Source organism: Oncorhynchus mykiss, chromosome 26 (genome assembly GCF_057628025.1).
Source record: "Oncorhynchus mykiss isolate SJ-2025 chromosome 26, ASM5762802v1, whole genome shotgun sequence".
Taxonomy (NCBI): Eukaryota; Metazoa; Chordata; class Actinopteri; order Salmoniformes; family Salmonidae; genus Oncorhynchus; species Oncorhynchus mykiss.
In genome coordinates, this window is record NC_143047.1 from 45,960,363 (window position 1) to 45,985,000 (window position 24,638).

At 45.1% G+C, this 24,638-nt stretch overlaps 1 protein-coding gene across 37 annotated transcripts in view; it reads right to left on the reverse strand.

Moving 5' to 3' along the window:
* Window positions 1–1,428: 1,428 nt before the first annotated feature.
* herc1 (HECT and RLD domain containing E3 ubiquitin protein ligase family member 1) overlaps window positions 1,429–24,638 on the reverse strand; it is a 218,697-nt gene continuing 195,487 nt past the window's right edge. For 35 of the 37 annotated variants that reach the window (XM_090223301.1, XM_090223270.1, XM_090223303.1 and 32 more), the window contains 8 exons: window positions 23,590–23,759; window positions 19,018–19,183; window positions 16,834–16,910; window positions 16,077–16,329; window positions 11,003–11,155; window positions 7,874–7,999; window positions 4,687–4,866; window positions 1,429–2,630 (listed from right to left, as the gene is read on the reverse strand). In XM_090223301.1, coding sequence (XP_090079427.1) covers window positions 2,445–2,630; window positions 4,687–4,866; window positions 7,874–7,999; window positions 11,003–11,155; window positions 16,077–16,329; window positions 16,834–16,910; window positions 19,018–19,183; window positions 23,590–23,759 — 1,311 coding nt within the window. In that variant the 3' untranslated portion in view covers window positions 1,429–2,444. Of the gene's footprint in view, window positions 2,631–4,686; window positions 4,867–7,873; window positions 8,000–11,002; window positions 11,156–16,076; window positions 16,330–16,833; window positions 16,911–19,017; window positions 19,184–23,589; window positions 23,760–24,638 lie in introns of those variants that run through there. The other 2 variants (XR_016492387.1, XR_016492384.1) reach the window with 1 other exon arrangement.

The following is a 24,638-nucleotide window of genomic DNA, read 5'->3' on the forward strand; positions in this document are numbered from 1 at the left end:
CTATGAAGACAGAGAGAGACAGAGAGACTATGAAGACAGAGAGAGAGACAGACAGACAGAGTGACAGAGAGACTATGAAGACAGAGAGAGAGACAGACTATGAAGACAGAGAGAGAGAGACAGACTATGAAGACAGAGAGAGACAGAGAGACTATGCAGACAGAGAGAGAGTGACAGACTATGAAGACAGAGACAGACAGAGAGAGAGAGACAGTCTTCCATAGAGAGCCTTAGCTACAGAGTGAGGGACAATATAACAGCCCCAGTCCGTCCTACCAGCCATTTCCTGTTCTATCCAGTTAACCATTATCTCTGACAATCCTTCTACACACCAGATAATGGCTGGGTCCCCAATGGTGCCATTTGGGATGCAATCAATGTGGGAATCATATCTGACACCAGATACCATGTGATGTAAACAATATCTGACACCAGATACCATGTGATGTAAACAACAATATCTGACACCAGATACTAAATACTATTTGATGTAAACAACAATATCTGACACCAGATACTAGATACCATGTGATGTAAAAAACAATATCTGACACCAGATACTAGATAACATGTGATGTAAACAACAATATCTGACACCAGATACCATGTGATGTAAACAACAATATCTGACACCAGATACCATGTGATGTAAACAACAATATCTGATTTCACACCAGATACTAGATACCATGTAAACAACAATATCTGACACCAGATACTAGATATCATGTGATGTAAACAACATTATCTGACACCAGATACTAGATACCATGTGATGCAAACAACAATATCTGACACCAGATACTAGATACCATGTGATGTAAACAACAATATCCGACACCAGATACTAGATACTATGTGATGTAAACAACAATATCTGACACCAGATACTAGATACTATGTGATGTAAACAACAATATCTGACACCAGATACTAGATACTATGTGATGTAAACAACAATATCTGACACCAGATACCATGTGACGTAAACAACGATTTCTGACACCAGATACCATGTGACGTAAACAACAACATCTGACACCAGATACCACGTGACGTAAACAACAACATCTGATTCTAAACTGGCTCATGTGTAAACGACATACACATTGTTGAACAATGTCTTCTGACTCAAACGATGGGAAGGAGTGTTTTGTTTGTTTGTTTGTTTGTTGTGTAAATATATTTTTGGGGGGACAATGTTCCAAGGTTGATTTACTTTAACCTCCCTAAAAGGTGGCCTTTTGTGACGTTTTTTTTAATACTATAATAAAAAAATAAATGTGATGATATTTGTTTTCTGCGAAACAAAGTGTTTCTCCATTAACGTTTTGTATTATAATGATATAATATTCTGATTTCACGTTGGTTTCATCTCTAAACCGACCACTTCCAAGACCCCGCTATTGATCACAGAATAAACTCAAGTCTGTTCTGAAGCATTTTATTGAGGTTCTTCTTTGTTCCGGCTTTAGGAAACCCAGCATTGGCAATTTAAAAAAAATGAAAACAAAAATAAATATGGATATTTAATGTAAAACATTTTTCCTAATGAAACATTATACACAATTGTACAACATCATTTTTTAAAAATGTTCTTCTTCACTTGGGGTGAATGAACACTCTTATACACATTTTACCAACGGCTGAATAAACATACCTCCATGCTAAAAAGAAAACCCTGAAAGAAATGAAGCGATTAAAAAAAAAAACCAAAATAATAATAATAATAATAATAATAATACTCAATGAACTGCTTCTTGGTTTTTAAAATTTGCTTTAAAAAAAAACAAAAAAACATTACTAAATAAAACCCCATTCGGTGAAAAATAAAAACATTGAATCAAATCCATCCATTATGTCTTATGTGTTGAGAAACATGGAATATAATGGCGTGTTTAAAAGTGACCCGGGCCTTTTCCCGTACAGGTTAATGAACACTCTGTTGTTGCTGCTCTGGGACTTCCTACTGTAACGTTGATAACGGGCAACGAAGAAGATGGCGTCCTTCTGGGTTTCTGCTGTGTGCCGCTCTGTGAGAAGACAGTCTATATTCCATCCAGGCCCGGTCTTTCCTGGGTCTACGTTGTGTGTGTGTGTGTGTGTGTGTGTGTGTGGTGAGGGTCTGTGAGAGGAGAGGACAGTCTATATTCCATCCAGGCCCGGTCTTTCCTGGGTCTACGTTGTGTGTGTGTGTGTGTGTGTGTGGTGAGGGTCTGTGAGAGGAGAGGACAGTCTATATTCCATCCAGGCCCGGTCTTTCCTGGGTCTCGTTGTGTGTGTGTGTGTGTGTGTGTGGTGAGGGTGCATCTGGTCTGGGCAGACTGTGGTTGGTCAGTAGTCGGTGTCCGAGCCCTCAGCGTTGTCTACGTTGCGTGTGTGTGTGTGTGTGTGTGTGTGTGTGTGTGGTGACGGTGCATCTGGTCTGGCCAGACTGTGGTTGGTCAGTAGTCCGTGTCCGAGCCCTCGGCGTTGTCTACGTTGCGTGACAACATGTAGTTGTCCATGTCGATGGAGCGACAGTTGTTGATGGCGTAGCGGAGTCTCTCTGCCATCACCGTCTGGCTGGAGTAAGGAGGCAGACGCAGCTGGAAGAAACAGGTCTGGGAGGTCGGCAGGCTGTCATAGGGCTGTATGGGGGGGGGGGGGGGGGGGAGAGAGAGACGGGGGGGACAGAGAGAGAGGGGGGGTGGAACAGAGAGAGGTGGGGGAAGAAAGAGGGGGGGTGGAACAGAGAGAGGGGGGTGGAACAGAGAGAGGGGGGGTGGAACAGAGAGAGGGGGGGGAAGAGAGAGGGGGGGTGGAACAGAGAGAGGGGGGTGGAACAGAGAGAGGGGGGGTGGAACAGAGAGAGGGGGGGTGGAACAGAGAGAGGGGGGTGGAACAGAGAGAGGGGGGGTGGAACAGAGAGAGGGGTGGTAGAGAGAGGGGGGGTGGAACAGAGAGAGGGGGGTGGAACAGAGAGAGGGGGGGTGGAACAGAGAGAGGGGGGGGAAGAGAGAGGGGGGGTGGAACAGAGAGAGGGGGGTGGAACAGAGAGAGGGGGGGTGGAACAGAGAGAGGGGGGGTGGAACAGAGAGAGGGGGGTGGAACAGAGAGAGGGGGGGTGGAACAGAGAGAGGGGGGGTGGAACAGAGAGAGGGGGGGTGGAACAGAGAGAGGGGTGGTAGAGAGAGGGGGGGTGGAACACAGAGAGAGAGGTGTTCATTACATCATCAACATTCTCTTGTAATGTATGTATCTTCTCCATTTAAATGTGTGTAGTTCTGTCTTTGAGCTGTTCTTCTATTGGCAGAGAAATGCATTGGCCTTTAGACTGGGGGAACACACACTGGCATTTAGATTGGGGAAACACACACTGGCATTTAGACTGGGGGAACACACACTGGCATTTAGACTGGGGGAACACACACTGGCATTTAGATTGGGGAAACACACACTGGCATTTAGACTGGGGGAACACACACTGGCATTTAGATTGGGGAAACACACACTGGCATTTAGCCTGGGGGAACACACACTGGCATTTAGACTGGGGGAACACACACTGGTATTTAGACTGGGGGAACACACACTGGCATTTAGACTGGGGGAACATACACTGGTATTTAGACTGGGGGAACACACACTGGCATTTAGACTGGGGGAACACACACTGGTATTTAGACTGGGGGAACACACACTGGCATTTAGACTGGGGGAACACACACTGGCATTTAGACTGGGGGAACACACACTGGCATTTAGACTGGGGGAACACACACTGGCATTTAGACTGGGGGAACACACACTGGCATTTAGACTGGGGGAACACACACTGGCATTTAGACTGGGGGAACACACACTGGCATTTAGATTGGGGAAACACACACTGGCATTTAGATTGGGGAAACACACACTGGCATTTAGCCTGGGGGAACACACACTGGCATTTAGACTGGGGGAACACACACTGGTATTTAGACTGGGGGAACACACACTGGCATTTAGACTGGGGGAACACACACTGGTATTTAGACTGGGGGAACACACACTGGCATTTAGACTGGGGGAACACACACTGGTATTTAGACTGGGGGAACACACACTGGCATTTAGACTGGGGGAACACACACTGGCATTTAGACTGGGGGAACACACACTGGCATTTAGACTGGGGGAACACACACTGGCATTTAGACTGGGGGAACACAAACACTGTCTGTATAGAATAATACAGACAGACAGACACAGGATGAGACAAACACTGTCGGTGTAGAATAATACAGACAGACACAGGATGAGACAAACACTGTCTGTATAGAATAATACAGACAGACACAGGATGAGACAAACACTGTCTGTGTAGAATAATACAGACAGACACAGGATGAGACAAACACTGTCTGTGTAGAATAATACAGACAGACACAGGATGAGACAAACACTGTCTGTGTAGAATAATACAGACAGACACAGGATGAGACAAACACTGTCTGTATAGAATAATAAGATCAGCCCTAAGCATGTCTAGTCTGGCTAACAGCTAATGTCGACCCCTTATCATCTGAACCAAGATCAGCCCTAACCATGTGTAGTCTGGCCAACAGCTGATGTCGACCCCTGATCAGGGTTTGTGTGTGTGTGTGTGTGTTGGTATGTGTGTGTGTGTGTGTGTGTGTGTGTTGGCAGCGGTGGTTGTCTTACCCTGTCCACCTTCATGATCTGGAACCTCTGGGAGATGTCAGCTGTGTTGGCGGGCAGCCTGGACCGTCCCGAGACGAAGCGCATGAACAGAACCCTCTCCTCGTTGGAGAAGTCCTCTAGGGTCTGCCAGAACCACTGGACCTGAGTGTGATGCTCTTCTACCTCACGGTACCTCACAACCTGGAAATAACACAGACATTACCTCACGGTACCTCACAACCTGGAAATAACACAGACATTACCTCACGGTACCTCACAACCTGGAAATAACACAGACATTACCTCATGGTACCTCACAACCTGGAAATAACACAGACATTACCTCACGGTACCACACTACCTGTAATTAATACAGCCATTACCTCATGGTACCACACTACCTGTAATTAATACAGCCATTACCTCATGGTACCACACTACCTGTAATTAATACAGCCATTAATACATGGTACCACACTACCTGTAATTAATACAGCCATTACCTCATGGTACCACACTACCTGTAATTAATACAGCCATTAATACAGCCATTACCTCATGGTACCACACTACCTGTAATTAATACAGCCATTAATACAGCCATTACCTCATGGTACCACACTACCTGTAATTAATACAGCCATTACCTCATGGTACCTCACTACCTGTAATTAATACAGCCATTACCTCATGGTACCACACTACCTGTAATTAATACAGCCATTACCTCATGGTACCACACTACCTGTAATTAATACAGCCATTACCTCATGGTACCACACTACCTGTAATTAATACAGCCATTAATACAGCCATTACCTCATGGTACCACACTACCTGTAATTAATACAGCCATTACCTCATGGTACCACACTACCTGTAATTAATACAGCCATTACCTCATGGTACCACACTACTTGTAATTAATACAGCCATTAATACAGCCATTACCTCATGGTACCTCACTACCTGTAATTAATACAGCCATTAATACATGGTACCACACTACCTGTAATTAATACAGCCATTACCTCATGGTACCACACTACTTGTAATTAATACAGCCATTACCTCATGGTACCACACTACCTGTAATTAATACAGCCATTAATACAGCCATTACCTCATGGTACCACACTACCTGTAATTAATACAGCCATTACCTCATGGTACCACACTACCTGTAATTAATACAGCCATTACCTCATGGTACCACACTACCTGTAATTAATACAGCCATTAATACATGGTACCACACTACCTGTAATTAATACAGCCATTACCTCATGGTACCACACTACCTGTAATTAATACAGCCATTACCTCATGGTACCACACTACCTGTAATTAATACAGCCATTACCTCATGGTACCACACTACTTGTAATTAATACAGCCATTACCTCATGGTACCACACTACCTGTAATTAATACAGCCATTAATACATGGTACCACACTACCTGTAATTAATACAGCCATTACCTCATGGTACCACACTACCTGTAATTAATACAGCCATTAATACATGGTACCACACTACCTGTAATTAATACAGCCATTACCTCATGGTACCACACTACCTGTAATTAATACAGCCATTACCTCACGGTACCACACTACCTGTAATTAATACAGCCATTACCTCATGGTACCACACTACCTGTAATTAATACAGCCATTACCTCATGGTACCTCACTACCTGTAATTAATACAGCCATTACCTCATGGTACCACACTACCTGTAATTAATACAGCCATTACCTCATGGTACCACACTACCTGTAATTAATACAGCTATTACCTCATGGTACCACACTACCTGTAATTAATACAGCCATTACCTCATGGTACCACACTACCTGTAATTAATACAGCTATTACCTCATGGTACCACACTACCTGTAATTAATACAGCCATTACCTCATGGTACCTCACTACCTGCAATTAACAGACATTAATACAGCCATTACCTCATGGTACCACACTACCTGTAATTAATACAACCACTAATACAGCCATTACCTCATGGTACCACACTACCTGCAATTAACACAGCCATTAATACAGCCATTACCTCATGGTACCACACTACCTGTAATTAATACAGCCATTACCTCATGGTACCTCACTACCTGTAATTAATACAGCCATTACCTCATGGTACCTCACTACCTGTAATTAATACAGCCATTACCTCATGGTACCTCACTACCTGTAATTATTACAGCCATTACCTCATGGTACCACACTACCTGTAATTAATACAGCCATTACCTCATGGTACCACACTACCTGTAATTAATACAGCCATTACCTCATGGTACCACACTACCTGTAATTAATACAGCCATTAATACAGCCATTACCTCATGGTACCACACTACCTGTAATTAATACAGCCATTACCTCACGGTACCACACTACCTGTAATTAATACAGCCATTACCTCATGGTACCTCACTACCTGTAATTAATACAGCCATTACCTCATGGTACCACACTACCTGTAATTAATACAGCCACTATTACAGACATCAATACAACAATCAGTCAGTCAATCAGTCAGTCAATCAATCAGTCAATCAATCAGCCAGTCAGCCAATCATCACTTAGTCAATCAGTCAGTCAATCAGTCAGGCAGTCAATCAGCCAGTCAATCAGTCAGTCAGTCAGCCAATCATCACTTAGTCAGTCAGGCAGGCAGTCAGTCAGTCAGCCAATCATCACTTAGTCAGTCAGTCAGGCAGTCAGTCAGTCAGCCAATCATCACTTAGTCAATCAGTCAGTCAGCCAATCATCACTTAGTCAATCAGGCAGTCAGTCAGTCAGACAATCATCACTTAGTCAGTCAGTCAGTCAGTCAGTCAGCCAGTCAGTCAGTTAGACAATCATCACTTAGTCAGTCAGTCAGCCAGTCAGTCAGTCAGTCAGTCAGACAATCATCACTTAGTCAGTCAGTCAGTCAGTCAGTCAGTCAGTCAGACAATCATCACTTAGTCAGTCAGTCAGGCAGTCAGTCTGTCAGCCAATCATCACTTAGTCAGTCAGTCAGTCAGTCAGTCTGTCAGCCAATCATCACTTAGTCAGTCAGTCAGTCAGTCAGTCAGCCAGTCAGTCAGTCAGTGCATATTGAAATCACTTTACAGCAAAACAATGAAATGAAAGAGATGAAAACAAACGGAAGACAGTAATAAAGTAATGAGACCTTCTTCAGCACGTCCACACTGATCTCTGGCATCCCACAAACCATCTGCTCCAGTTGTTTGGCTGTGAGGAGGGAGAGGAGAGGGACAGGGACGATCCAGGACATGCCTTCACGCACCACCGCCACCTGGGAGAGAGAAGGGGGGAGGGGGATGGGGGAGAGAGAGAGAGAGAGAGAGGGATAGGGGGGAGAGAGAGGGATGTGGGAGAGAGAGGAATAGGGGAGGGAGAGAGGGAGCAAGAAAGAGAGGGGGGATCGAGAGGGATGGGAGAGTGGGATAAGGGGAGAGAGAGAGGGATAGTGAGGGGAGGGAGAGAGAGAGGGGGGAGAGAGAGAGAGGGATAGGGGGGAGAGAGAGGGATGGGGGAGAGAGAGAGAGAGGAATAGGGGAGGGAGAGAGAGAGAGGGAGCAAGAGAGAGAGGGGGATCGAGAGGGATGGGAGAGAGGGATAAGGGGAGAGAGAGGGAGAGGGAGAGAGAGAGGGATAGGGAGGGGAGGGAGAGAGAGAGGGGGAGAGAGAGAGAGGGATAGGGGGGAGAGAGAGGGATGGGGGAGAGAGAGAGAGAGGAATAGGGAAGGGACAGAGAGAGGGGGAGTGAGAGAGAGAGGGGGGATCGAGAGGGATGGGTGAGAGGGATAAGGGGAGAGAGAGGGATAGAGGGAGAGAGAGAGGGATAGGGAGGGGAGGGAGAGAGAGAGAGAGGGGGAGAGAGAGAGAGGTATAGGGGAAGGAGAAAGACAGGGGAGAGATGGGGGGAGGGGAGATATGAAACAAGAGTTTCCAGTTGAGAGTTAAACACATAACTAACAGAGACATGTACTGTACTCTCACACCTTAAGAGTCTTATACTTATAAATACAGTCTAGTTATAGTTATATACTGAACCATGATGTTTCTACAATTATAAATATAGTTGTTCCCATGCCAACCAAGCTGGGTGTTAAGATTACTTAGAAAAATTCCAGGCATGATTCTTCATCTTAAAACCAATTCAGAATTCAGCTTCTATTATAAAAGAGCGCAGTGCCTCTTGTCTTAATCGAATAATTCAATATATACATCTCAAGTTTCAGAGTGGAGGAGAGGTCTGCTGAGTTTCTGTCTGAAATGAAAAGCCCCGGGGCCATAGCCTAAGTGTAGTGCAGAGAGCTCGATAATGCCTCGTAGAGAAGACACCACGAAGAGGAAGGTCTAAAAGCAGCAGGTGGCCACGGTGTGTTAGTCATCACATCGCTGGAAGTTAATGAACTGCGGCAGATGTAGAATCCACGGGAAATTAACAAAACATGAGCCGATAGGACGACCAACAGCCGCTGTCAGACATGTAGAATCCACGGGAAATTAACAAAACATGAGCCGATAGGACGACCAACAGCCGCTGTCAGACATGTAGAATCCACGGGAAATTAACAAAACATGAGCCGATAGGACGACCAACAGCCGCTGTCAGACATGTAGAATCCACGGGAAATTAACAAAACATGAGGTGATAGGACGACCAACAGCAGCTGTCAGACATGTAGAATCCACGGGAAATTAACAAAACATGAGGCGATAGGACGACCAACAGCAGCTGTCAGACATGTAGAATCCACGGGAAATTAACAAAACATGAGGCGATAGGACGACCAACAGCCGCTGTCAGACATGTAGAATCCACGGGAAATTAACAAAACATGAGGCGATAGGACGACCAACAGCAGCTGTCAGACATGTAGAATCCACGGGAAATTAACAAAACATGAGGCGATAGGACGACCAACAGCCGCTGTCAGACATGTAGAATCCACGGGAAATTAACAAAACATGAGGCGATAGGACGACCAACAGCCGCTGTCAGACATGTAGAATCCACGGGAAATTAACAAAACATGAGGCGATAGGACGACCAACAGCCGCTGTCAGACATGTAGAATCCACGGGAAATTAACAAAACATGAGGCGATAGGACGACCAACAGCCGCTGTCAGACATGTAGAATCCACGGGAAATTAACAAAACATGAGGCGATAGGACGACCAACAGCCGCTGTCAGACATGTAGAATCCACGGGAAATTAACAAAACATGAGGCGATAGGACGACCAACAGCCGCTGTCAGACATGTAGAATCCACGGGAAATTAACAAAACATGAGGCGATAGGACGACCAACAGCCGCGTCAGTCGCTCTGGTGTGCTGCCTCTCGTACCCCGTCTGTCTATCTGGTGCAGGCGGTACTCGATGGTGTTGTCTGTGTCGTACCCGTCTGTCTATCTCGTGCAGGCGGTACACCTGTGTGTCTGTGTCGTACCTGTCTGTCTATCTCGTGCAGGCGGTACACCTGTGTGTGTGTGTCGTACCTGTCTATCTATCTCGTGCAGGCGGTACACCTGTGTGTCGTACCTGTCTGTCTATCTCGTGCAGGCGGTACACCTGTGTGTCGTACCTGTCTGTCTATCTCGTGCAGGCGGTACACCTGTGTGTCGTACCTGTCTGTCTATCTCGTGCAGGCGGTACACCTGTGTGTCGTACCTGTCTGTCTATCTCGTGCAGGCGGTACACCTGTGTGTCGTACCTGTCTGTCTATCTCGTGCAGGCGGTACACCTGTGTGTCGTACCTGTCTGTCTATCTCGTGCAGGTGGTACACCTGTGTGTCGTACCTGTCTGTCTATCTCGTGCAGGCGGTACACCTGTGTGTCGTACCTGTCTGTCTATCTCGTGCAGGCGGTACACCTGTGTGTCTGTGTCGTACCTGTCTGTCTATCTCGTGCAGGCGGTACACCTGTGTGTGTGTGTCGTACCTGTCTGTCTATCTCGTGCAGGCGGTACACCTGTGTGTCGTACCTGTCTGTCTATCTCGTGCAGGCGGTACACCTGTGTGTCGTACCTGTCTGTCTATCTCGTGCAGGCGGTACACCTGTGTGTCGTACCTGTCTGTCTATCTCGTGCAGGCGGTACTCCTGTGTGTCGTACCTGTCTGTCTATCTCGTGCAGGCGGTACTCCTGTGTGTCGTACCTGTCTGTCTATCTCGTGCAGGCGGTACTCCTGTGTGTCGTACCTGTCTGTCTATCTCGTGCAGGCGGTACTCCTGTGTGTCGTACCTGTCTGTCTATCTCGTGCAGGCGGTACACCTGTGTGTCGTACCTGTCTGTCTATCTCGTGCAGGCGGTACTCGATGGCCCGGGCTACATACTCCTTCCTGTTGGAGAAGGTCAGAGGGATGCTGTTTCCCCCGGGGATAATAGGAACCATCTTACCGTCTGCACTCTGACCCACGAAGGAATCCAGAGGAATCATCTAGAAGGAGGAACACAACAGTACAACATCACTTCATCTGAATTCAAGTTGGGGGTCAATTCCATTTGTAGAGAGTTGATTCAGAATCCTGTCAGATCAGGAGATTACAGTCCCTTTCTCTTTATTCCCTGTCTCTCTCTCTCCTCCCGCTCCTTCCTCCCTCTTTCCCTCTCTTGGCTAGGAGACTATGGGCCTGAGAGGCCATTTCTCTCTCTCCTCCCGCTCCTTCCTCCATCTTTCCCTCTCTTGGCTAAGAGACTGTGGGCCTGAGAGGCCATTTCTCTCTCTCCTCCCGCTCCTTCCTCCATCTTTCCCTCTCTTTGGCTAGGAGACTGTGGGCCTAAGAGGCCATTTCTCTCTCTCCTCCTGCTCCTTCCTCCCTCTTTCCCTCTCTTGGCTAGGAGACTGTGGGCCTGAGAGGCCATTTCACTCTCTCCCACCTCTCCTCCACCTCTCTCTCTTTCCCCTGGCTGTGGTCCTTCCTTCACAAGACAGGGAGGCCATGTCTCTCCCTCCCTCCCTCTTCCCCCCCTCTCTCCCTTCCTCTCCCTCTCTGGACTCTCTCTATCAATCCTGGCTGTGGTCCTTCCTGGGAGGCAGGCCAACTGGCCAATCCCCAGACAGGATGTGCTGCATCAACAAGACCCTTGCATTCCAGTATGTGTGTGTGTGTGTGTGTGTGTGTGTTTCTGTGTGAGAGAGAGAGGGAGCCCGGTCCAGTCCAGTAGAGTCACAATGCAGTGGTTATGTGTGTGTGTGTCGGGGGGAGCGAAGGTTGGCCATGGTGTATTACCACCATACCATATTATCACCATACTGAGAGACCTCACCATACCATATTATCACCATACCATATTATCACCATACTGAGAGACCTCACCATACCATATTATCACCATACCATATTATCACCATTCCATATTATCACCATACTGAGAGACCTCACACCATACCATATTATCACCATACCATATTATTACCATACTGAGGGACCTCACCATACCATATTATCACCATACCATATTATCACCATACTGAGAGACCTCACACCATACCATATTATCACCATACCATATTATCACCATACCATATTATCACCATACCATATTATCACCATACTGAGAGACCTCACCATACCATATTATCACCATACTGAGACCTCACCATACCATAATATCACCATACTGAGAGACCTCACCATACCATATTATCACCATACCATATTATCACCATACCATATTATCACCATACTGAGAGACCTCACACCATACCATATTATCACCATACCATATTATCACCATACTGAGAGACCTCACCATACCATATTATCACCATACCATATTATCACCATACCATATTATTACCATACTGAGAGACCTCACACCATACCATATTATCACCATACTGAGAGACCTCACCATACCATATTATCACCATACTGAGAGACCATACCATACCATACCATATTATCACCATACTGAGAGACCTCACCATACCATATTATCACCATACTGAGAGACCTCACACCATACCATATTATCACCATACTGAGAGACCTAACCATACTGAGAGACCTCACCATACCATATTATCACCATACCATATTATCACCATACTGAGACCTCACCATACCATATTATCACCATACCATATTATCACCATACTGAGAGACCTCACCATACCATATTATCACCATACCATATTATCACCATACCATATTATCAAAATACTGAGACCTCACCATACCATATTATCACCATACCATATTATCACCATACTGAGGGACCTCACCATACCATATTATCACCATACTGAGAGACCTCACCATACCATATTATCACCATACTGAGAGACCTCACCATACCATATTATCACCATACTGAGAGACCTCACCATACCATATTATCACCATACTGAGAGACCTCACCATACCATATTATCATCATACCATATTATCACCATACCATATTATCACCAAACTGAGAGACCTCACCATACCATATTATCACCATACTGAGAGACCTCACCATACCATCACCATACCATATTATCACCGTACCATATTACCACCATACCATATTATCACCATACTGAGAGACCTCACCATACCATATTATCACCATACCATATTATCACCAAACTGAGAGACCTCAACCTACCATATTATCACCATACTGAGAGACCTCACCATACCATATTATCACCATACCATATTATCACCATACTGAGACCTCACCATACCATATTATCACCATACCATATTATCACCATACTGAGAGACCTCACCATACCATATTATCACCATACCATATTATCACCATACCATATTATCAAAATACTGAGACCTCACCATACCATATTATCACCATACCATATTATCACCATACTGAGGGACCTCACCATACCATATTATCACCATACTGAGAGACCTCACCATACCATATTATCACCATACTGAGAGACCTCACCATACCATATTATCACCATACTGAGAGACCTCACCATACCATATTATCACCATACCATATTATCACCATACCATATTATCACCAAACTGAGAGACCTCACCATACCATATTATCACCATACTGAGAGACCTCACCATACCATATTATCACCATACCATATTATCACCGTACCATATTACCACCATACCATATTATCACCATACTGAGAGACCTCACCATACCATATTATCACCATACCATATTATCACCATACCATATTATCACCATACCATATTATTACCAAACTGAGAGACCTCAACCTACCATATTATCACCATACTGAGAGACCTCACCATACCATATTATCACCATACCATATTATCACCATACCATATTATCACCATACCATATTATCACCAAACTGAGAGACCTCACCATACCATATTATCACCATACTGAGAGACCTCACCATACCATATTATCACCATACCATATTATCACCATACCATATTACCACCAAACCATATTATCACCATACTGAGAGACCTCACCATACCATATTATCACCATACTGAGAGACCTCATCATACCATAATATCACCATACCATATTATCACCATACCATATTATCACCATACTGAGAGACCTCACCATACCATATTATCACCATACTGAGAGACCTCACCATACCATATTATCACCATACTGAGAGACCTCACCATACCATATTATCACCATACTGAGAGACCTCACCATACCATATTATCACCATACCATATTATCACCATACCATATTATCACCAAACTGAGAGACCTCACCATACCATATTATCACCATACTGAGAGACCTCACCATACCATATTATCACCATACCATATTATCACCGTACCATATTACCACCATACCATATTATCACCATACTGAGAGACCTCACCATACCATATTATCACCATACCATATTATCACCATACCATATTATCACCATACCATATTATTACCAAACTGAGAGACCTCAACCTACCATATTATCACCATACTGAGAGACCTCACCATACCATATTATCACCATACCATATTATCACCATACCATATTATCACCATACCATATTATCACCAAACTGAGAGACCTCACCATACCATATTATCACCATACTGAGAGACCTCACCATACCATATTATCACCATACCATATTATCACCATACCATATTACCACCAAACCATATTATCACCATACTGAGAGACCTCACCATACCATATTATCACCATACTGAGAGACCTCATCATACCATAATATCACCATACCATATTATCACCATACCATATTATCACCATACTGAGAGACCTCACCATACCATATTACCACCATACCATATTATCACCATACTGAGGGACCTCACCATACCATATTATCACCACACCATATTATCACTATACCATATTATCACCATACCATATTATCACCATACTGAGAGACCTCACCATACCATATTATCACCATACCATATTATCAGCATACCATATTATCACCATACCATATTATCACCACACCATATTATCCCCATACTGAGAGACCTCACCATATCATATTATCACCATACCATATTATCACCATACCATATTATCAGCATACCATATCATCACCATACCATATTATCACCATACCATATTATCACCATACTGAGGCCTCACCATACCATATTATCACCATACCATATTATCACCATACTGAGAGACCTCACCATACCATATTATCACCATACTGAGAGACCTCACCATACCATATTATCACCATACTGAGAGACCTCACCATACCATATTATCACCATACTGAGAGACCTCACCATACCATATTATCACCATACCATATTATCACCATACTGAGAGACCTCACCATACCATATTATCACCATACTGAGAGACCTCACCATACCATATTATCACCATACCATATTATCACCATACTGAGAGACCTCACCATACCATATTATCACCATACCATATTATCACCATACCATATAATCACCATTCCAAGTCAAACAGAAAAACACAGCCCCATTTCCTAGGCTAATTTCCAAGTCAAACAGGAAACACAGCTCCATTTCCTAGGCTAATTTCCAAGTCAAACAGAAAAACACAGCCCCATTTCCTAGGCTAGTTTCCAAGTCAAATCTCCCCATCCATGTCAGTTCCAGTATTGAATCCAAACTGAATGGATGTGAACCATCACTCCCCTCCAAGCTTCTCTTTCTCTCTTTCCCTCTCCTCCTCATCCCCCTCATCCTCACTCCCCCTCATCCCCCTCACCCTCACCCCCCTCATCATCCTCATCCCCCTCATACTTCTCATCCCCCTCATACTTCTCATCCCCCTCGTCATCCTCATCCCCCCCATACTCCTCCTCCTCCTCATACCAATATCGTAGCTCGTGACCTTAAGCTGAGGAGAGAAAAAAAGACAGAATAAATCTATCACCTCATGGAAATTATCCTCTGTGATGCCGCTGTCTTCAATGTGAAGAATGCTGTTGAGTGTCTGAACGTAGAGCAGGTCCACCTCCTCTAGATCCTCCAGGACCAGAGGAATACAACACAGCTGCTTCCACACCATGGGGGCAAGGTGCAGGTCCAGGGGCTTCTTGGTCCGGATAGCCACCCCCATCAGGATACCCAGGAACTTAAACTGGAGGAGCTGCTCATCCAGACAGGCTGACGGGCTCAGCAGGAACCTGGGGGAGGGAGGGAGGTTTAGAGTTGACCTCATATAGACTATAGCTCTGTAGTGGCCCATAACACAGTGTCATATAGACTATAGCTCTGTAGTGGCCAATAACACAGTGTCATATAGACAGACTATAGCTCTGTAGTGGCCCATAACACATAGTCATATAGACTATAGCTCTGTAGTGGCCCACAACACAGTGTCATATAGACTATACTTCTGTATAGTCTGTGGTACTGTCTCTATGGTGACTGGTAATGAGACAGCGTGTCAGTAATGTGGTACTGTCTCTATGGTGACTGGTAATGAGACAGCGTCTCTATGGTGACTGGTAATGAGTCAGCATGTCAGTAATGTGGTACTGTCTCTATGGTGACTAGTAATGAGACAGCGTGTCAGTAATGTGGTACTGTCTCTATGGTGACTGGTAATGAGACAGCGTGTCAGTATTGTGGTACTGTCTCTATATGTGGTACTGTGCGTCTCTGTTGGTGTCCTAGCCAGTCCTCACCTGTCTCTGTTGTAGCCCACCTCAGCTGTGGCGTTGGGGGAGGGGATGAGGAGATCCACTACTCCCGTCTCCAACTCCTACACAGGAAATAGGCGTCAGTCTCACAAGATATCCTCTCCACAGCCCGTCTCTAAATAATATCACTTTTCTGACTCACGATTTGTTAGTTGAACATTTCAGGAAACCTGTAAATTCCTCTGGTAAAGAAGTTTGGATAAACTCAGAAGAATAGACAAGAACATAGTGCAGACACCACAAGAAAATGACTTCAGGTTGAGACTGATTTGTTCCCAAATCCTAAACAGCAAACCACTTAGAATGTATGTTACTGTCCCACTACTATTTATAATAGTCACTAATTATACTACTACTACTACTACTGTTACTATCCCACTACTATTTATAATAGTCACTAATTCTACTACTACTGTTACTATCCCACTACTATTTATAATAGTCACTAATTCTACTGTTACTATCCCACTACTATTTCTAATAGTTACTAATTCTACTGTTACTATCCCACTACTATTTATAATAGTCACTAATTCTACTGTTACTATCCCACTACTATTTATAATAGTCACTAATTCTACTGTTACTATCCCACTACTATTTATAATAGTCACTAATTCTACTACTACTGTTACTATCCCACTACTATTTATAATAGTCACTAATTATACTGTTACTATCTCACTACTATTTCTAATAGTCACTAATTCTACTGTTACTATCCCACTACTATTTATAATAGTCACTAATTATACTGTTACTATCTCACTACTATTTATAATACAGTCACTAATTCTACTGTTAATAATACCCCCTGCAGTATCTAACTGTAAACTCCACTGTAACTGACACATCTAACTGTAAACTCCACTGTAACTGACACATCTAACTGTAAACTCCACTGTAACTGACACATCTAACTGTAAACTCTACTGTAACTGACACAGCTTACTGTAAACTCTACTGTAAATTACACATTTAACTGTAAACTCTACCTGTAACTGACACATCTAACTGTAGACTCTACTGTAAATCACACATCTAACTGTAAACTCTACTGTTACATCTAACTGTAAACTCTACCTGTAACTGACACATCTAACTGTAAACTCTACTGTAACTGACACATCTAACTGTAAACTCCACTGTAACTGACACATCTTAACTGTAAACTCTACTGTAACTGACACATCTTAACTGTAAACTCTACTGTAAGTGACACATCTAACTGTAAACTCTACTGTAACTGACACATCTAACTGTAAACTCTACATGTAACTGACACATCTGTAAACTCTACATGTACCTGACACATATAACTGTAACCTCTACTGTAACTGACACATCTAACTGTAAACTCTACTGTAACTGACACATCTAACTGTAAACTCTACATGTAACTGACACATCTGTAAACTCTACATGTACCTGACACATATAACTGTAACCTCTACTGTAACTGACACATCTTAACTGTAAACTATACTGTAACTGACACATCTTAACTGTAAACTCTACTGTAACTGACACATCTAACTGTAAACTCTACTGTAACTGACACATCTTAACTGTAAACTATACTGTAACTGACACATCTTAACTGTAAACTCTACTGTAACTGACACATCTAACCGCAAACTCTACTGTTACTGACACAGCTAACTGTAAACTCTACCTGTAACTGACACATCTAACTGTAAACTCTACCTGTAACTGACACAGCTAACTGTAAACTATACTGTAACTGACACAGCTTACTGTAAACTCTACTGTAGTTAGACTGTTACTCTACCTGACACATCTAACTGTAAACTATACTGTAAATGACACATTTAACTGTAAACTCTACTGTAGTTATACTGTTACTCTACCTGACACATCTAACTGTAAACTCTACTGTAACTGACACATCTAACTGTAAACTCTACCTGTAACTGACACATCTAACTGTAAACTCTACCTGTAACTGACACATCTAACTGTAAACTCTACTGTAACTGACACATCTTACTGTAAACTCTACCTGTAACTGACACATCTAACTGTAAACTCTACTGTAGTTAAACTGTTACTCTACCTAACATCTAACTGTAAACTCTACTGTAGTTAAACTGTTACTCTATCTGACAGCTTACTGTAAACTCTACTGTAGTTAAACTGTTACTCTACCTGACACATCTCAGTGATGGTGTCATCAAACACCCCTCCAGCATCGTCGGCCCCCTCCCCCACCAGCTTGACCTTCCAGGCCCTGGACGGCAGTCGCAGGTCAGACGCATTCAGCTTGACCACCTGACGGGCTATCTGCACAAAGATGGGCTTACACTTACGACCCCTGGACAGAGAGAGAGGAGGATGGAGAGAGAGGCAGAGAGAGAAAGAAAGAGAGGCAGAGAGAGAAAGAGAGAGAAAGAAAGAGAGAAAGGATGGAGCGAGAGAGGGGGAGGAGGTAGAGGATGGAGAGAGAGGCAGAGAGAGAGATGGAGGAGGTAGAGAATGGAGGGAGAGAGAGAGGGAGAAGGTAGAGGAAGGAGCGAGAGAGAGGAGATAGGGGACAGAGAGAGAGAGAGAGAAGGTAGAGGAAGGAGCGAGAGAGAGGAGATAGGGGACAGAGAGAGAGAGAGATAGAGAGAGGAGGTAGAGGAAGGAGCGAGAGAGAGGAGATAGGGGACAGAGAGAGAGGGAGAGAGAGAGGGGGAGAGAGAGAGAGCGAGAGAGAGACAGAGAGAGGTAGAGGTAGAGGATGGAGAGAAGGTAGAGGAAGGAGAGAGAGAGAGAAGGTAGAGGAAAGGGAAGATGAAAGAAAAAGGGAGGCAGAGAACAATTAGTTGAATCTCAATGTAACATAAACACACTGCATTTCATACTGCCGTACCGAGCAGACATCATAACATGAACACACTGCATTTCATACTGCCGTACCGAGCAGACATCATAGCATAAACACACTGCATTTCATACTGCCGTACCGAGCAGACATCATAGCATTAACACACTGCATTTCATACTGCCGTACCGAGCAGACATCATAACATGAACACACTGCATTTCATACTGCCGTACCGAGCAGACATCATAACATGAACACACTGCATTTCATACTGCCGTACCGAGCAGACATCATAGCATAAACACACTGCATTTCATACTGCCGTACCGAGCAGACATCATAATATGAACACACTGCATTTCATACTGCCGTACCGAGCAGACATCATAACATTAACACACTGCATTTCATACTGCCGTACCGAGCAGACATCATAACATGAACACACTGCATTTCATACTGCCGTACCGAGCAGACATCATAACATGAACACACTGCATTTCATACTGCCGTACCGAGCAGACATCATAACATGAACACACTGCATTTCATACTGCCGTACCGAGCAGACATCATAACATTAACACACTGCATTTCATACTGCCGTACCGAGCAGACATCATAGCATTAACACACTGCATTTCATACTGCCGTACCGAGCAGACATCATAGCATTAACACACTGCATTTCATACTGCCGTACCGAGCAGACATCATAACATAAACACACTGCGTTTCATACTGCCATACCGAGCAGACATCATAACATGAACACACTGCATTTCATACTGCCGTACCGAGCAGACATCATAACATGAACACACTGCATTTCATACTGCCGTACCGAGCAGACATCATAGCATAAACACACTGCATTTCATACTGCCGTACCGAGCAGACATCATAACATGAACACTGCATTTCATACTGCCGTACCGAGCAGACATCATAACATGAACACACTGCATTTCATACTGCCGTACCGAGCAGACATCATAACATGAACACACTGCATTTCATACTGCCGTACCGAGCAGACATCATAACATGAACACACTGCATTTCATACTGCCGTACCGAGCAGACATCTGAAACAGTGGTGCCACATCAACCTTCAGATCACTACATGTCTTTGTGGTTTTCAAAGACACTTTAAGATTCTTTGTGTTGAAAAAGCTCTTTAAGAAAACATCTTGACAGTGATTCTGATGTATTTCTACATCTCTACTCCTCTAGGATAGTGGACAGACCGTGGGGAGAACATCTCTACTCCTCTAGGAGAGTGGACAGACCGTGAGGAGAACATCTCCACTCCTCTAGGATAGTGGACAGACCGTGAGGAGAACCTCTACATCTCTACTCCTCTAGGATAGTGGACAAACCGTGAGGAGAACATCTCTACTCCTCTAGGATAGTGGACAGACCGTGAGGAGAACATCTCCACTCCTCTAGGATAGTGGACAGACCGTGAGGAGAACATCTCCACTCCTCTAGGATAGTGGACAGACCGTGAGGAGAACATTTTTATTTTTATTTTTTTTATTTTACCTTTATTTAACCAGGCAAGTCAGTTAAGAACAAATTCTTATTTTCAATGACGGCCTGGGAACAGTGGGTTAACTGCCTGTTCAGGGGCAGAACGACAGATTTGTACCTTGTCAGCTCGGGGGTTTGAACTCACAACCTTCCGGTTACTAGTCCAACGCTCTAACCACTAGGCTACCCTGCCGCCCCACTCCTCTAGGATAGTGGACAGACCGTGAGGAGAACATCTCCACTCCTCTAGGATAGTGGACAGACCGTGGGGAGAACCTCTACTCCTCTAGGATAGTGGACAGACCGTGAGGAGAACCTCTACATCTCTACTCCTCTAGGATAGTGGACAAACCGTGAGGAGAATCTCAACATCTCTCCTCCTCTAGGATAGTGGACAAACCGTGAGGAGAATCTCTACATCTCTCCTCCTCTAGGATAGTGGACAAACCGTGAGGAGAACCTACATCTCTACTCCTCTAGGATAGTGGACAAACCGTGAGGAGAACCTCTACATCTCTCCTCCTCTAGGACAGTGGACTGACCGTGAGGAGAACATCTCTACTCCTCTAGGATAGTGGACAGACCGTGAGGAGAACATCTCTACTCCTCTAGGATAGTGGACAGACCGTGGGGAGAACATCTCTACTCCTCTAGGACAGTGGACAAACCGTGAGGAGAACCTCTACATCTCTACTCCTCTAGGATAGTGGACAGACCGTGAGGAGAACCTCTACATCTCTACTCCTCTAGGATAGTGGACAAACCGTGAGGAGAATCTCAACATCTCTCCTCCTCTAGGATAGTGGACAAACCGTGAGGAGAATCTCTACATCTCTCCTCCTCTAGGATAGTGGACAAACCGTGAGGAGAACCTACATCTCTACTCCTCTAGGATAATGGACAAACCGTGAGGAGAACCTCTACATCTCTCCTCCTCTAGGACAGTGGACTGACCGTGAGGAGAACATCTCTACTCCTCTAGGATAGTGGACAGACCGTGAGGAGAACATCTCTACTCCTCTAGGATAGTGGACAGACCGTGGGGAGAACATCTCTACTCCTCTAGGACAGTGGACAAACCGTGAGGAGAACCTCTACATCTCTACTCCTCTAGGATAGTGGACAGACCGTGAGGAGAACCTCTACATCTCTCCTCCTCTAGGATAGTGGACAAACCGTGAGGAGAATCTCAACATCTCTCCTCCTCTAGGATAGTGGACAAACCGTGAGGAGAATCTCTACATCTCTCCTCCTCTAGGATAGTGGACAAACCGTGAGGAGAACCTCTACATCTCTACTCCTCTAGGATAGTGGACAAACCGTGAGGAGAACCTCTACATCTCTCCTCCTCTAGGACAGTGGACAAACCGTGAGGAGAACCTCTACATCTCTACTCCTCTAGGATAGTGGACAAACCGTGAGGAGAACCTCTACATCTCTCCTCCTCTAGGACAGTGGACTGACCGTGAGGAGAACATCTCTACTCCTCTAGGATAGTGGACAGACCGTGAGGAGAACATCTCTACTCCTCTAGGATAGTGGACAGACCGTGGGGAGAACATCTCTACTCCTCTAGGACAGTGGACAAACCGTGAGGAGAACCTCTACATCTCTACTCCTCTAGGATAGTGGACAGACCGTGAGGAGAACATCTCTACTCCTCTAGGATAGTGGACAGACCGTGAGGAGAATCTCTACATCTCCACTCCTCTAGGATAGTGGACAGACCGTGAGGAGAACCTCTACATCTCTAATCCTCTAGGATAGTGGAAAAACCGTGAGGAGAACATCTCTACTCCTCTAGGATAGTGGACAGACCGTGAGGAGAACATCTCTACTCCTCTAGGATAGTGGACAGACCGTGGGGAGAACATCTCTACTCCTCTAGGATAGTGGACAGACTGTGAGGAGAACATCTCTACTCCTCTAGGATAGTGGACAGACCGTGAGGAGAACCTCTACATCTCTAATCCTCTAGGATAGTGGAAAAACTGTGAGGAGAACATCTCTACTCCTCTAGGATAGTGGACAGACCGTGAGGAGAACATCTCTACTCCTCTAGGATAGTGGACAGACCGTGGGGAGAACATCTCTACTCCTCTAGGATAGTGGACAAACCGTGAGGAGAACATCTCTACTCCTCTAGGACAGTGGACAGACCGTGAGGAGAACCTCTACATCTCTACTCCTATGGATAGTGTACAGACCGTGAGGAGAACATCTCTCCTCCTCTAGGATAGTGGACAGACCGTGAGGAGAACCTCTACCCTCCTCTAGGATAGTGGACAGACCGTGAGGAGAACATCTCTACTCCTCTAGGATAGTGGACATACCGTGGGGAGAACATCTCTACTCCTCTAGGACAGTGGACATACCGTGTAGAGATCCTTTTGACAGTGATCTGAGGTCCATAGTTCTTTCCTTGCACCATAGTCTTCCCTATGGACCTCACCATGGGGAGAGTATAGACTCTGGGGGCCAGCAGGGGCCTCAACTGGCCCTGGACGATGCCCCACGTCCCTGTGTTGTAGTGGGACGTAGAGCTCTGAAACACACAGTTATGAAGAATGAGTCAGATGTATTGAATCATAATGGAGACTCAATACAGGATTATACAGTAGAGAGGAATGAGTCAGATGTGAGGTGTGAGGTGTGTGTGGTGAGGTGTGTGTGGTGAGGTGAGGTGTGTGAGGTGAGGTGTGTGTACCTGGTTGTTGGGGCTGAGGTTGAGTGAGGTGTGGTTGTTGGGGCTGAGGTTGAGTGAGGTGTGTGTACCTGGTTGTTGGGGCTGAGATTGAGTGAGGTGTGTGTGGTGAGGTGTGTGTGGTGAGGTGTGTGTACCTGGTTGTTGGGGCTGAGGTTGAGGGAGGTGTGTGTACCTGGTTGTTGGGGCTGAGATTGAGTGAGGTGTGTGTCCCTGGTTGTTGGGGCTGAGGTTGAGGGAGGTGTGGTTGTTGGGGCTGAGGTTGAGTGAGGTGTGTGTACCTGGTTGTTGGGGCTGAGATTGAGTGAGGTGTGTGTGGTGAGGTGTGTGTGGTGAGGTGTGTGTACCTGGTTGTTGGGGCTGAGGTTGAGGGAGGTGTGTGTACCTGGTTGTTGGGGCTGAGGTTGAGTGAGGTGTGTGTCCCTGGTTGTTGGGGCTGAGGTTGAGGGAGGTGTGTGTACCTGGTTGTTGGGGCTGAGGTTGAGGGAGGTGTGGTTGTTGGGGCTGAGGTTGAGTGAGGTGTGTGTACCTGGTTGTTGGGGCTGAGATTGAGTGAGGTGTGTGTGGTGAGGTGTGTGTGGTGAGGTGTGTGTACCTGGTTGTTGGGGCTGAGGTTGAGGGAGGTGTGTGTACCTGGTTGTTGGGGCTGAGGTTGAGTGAGGTGTGTGTCCCTGGTTGTTGGGGCTGAGGTTGAGGGAGGTGTGTGTACCTGGTTGTTGG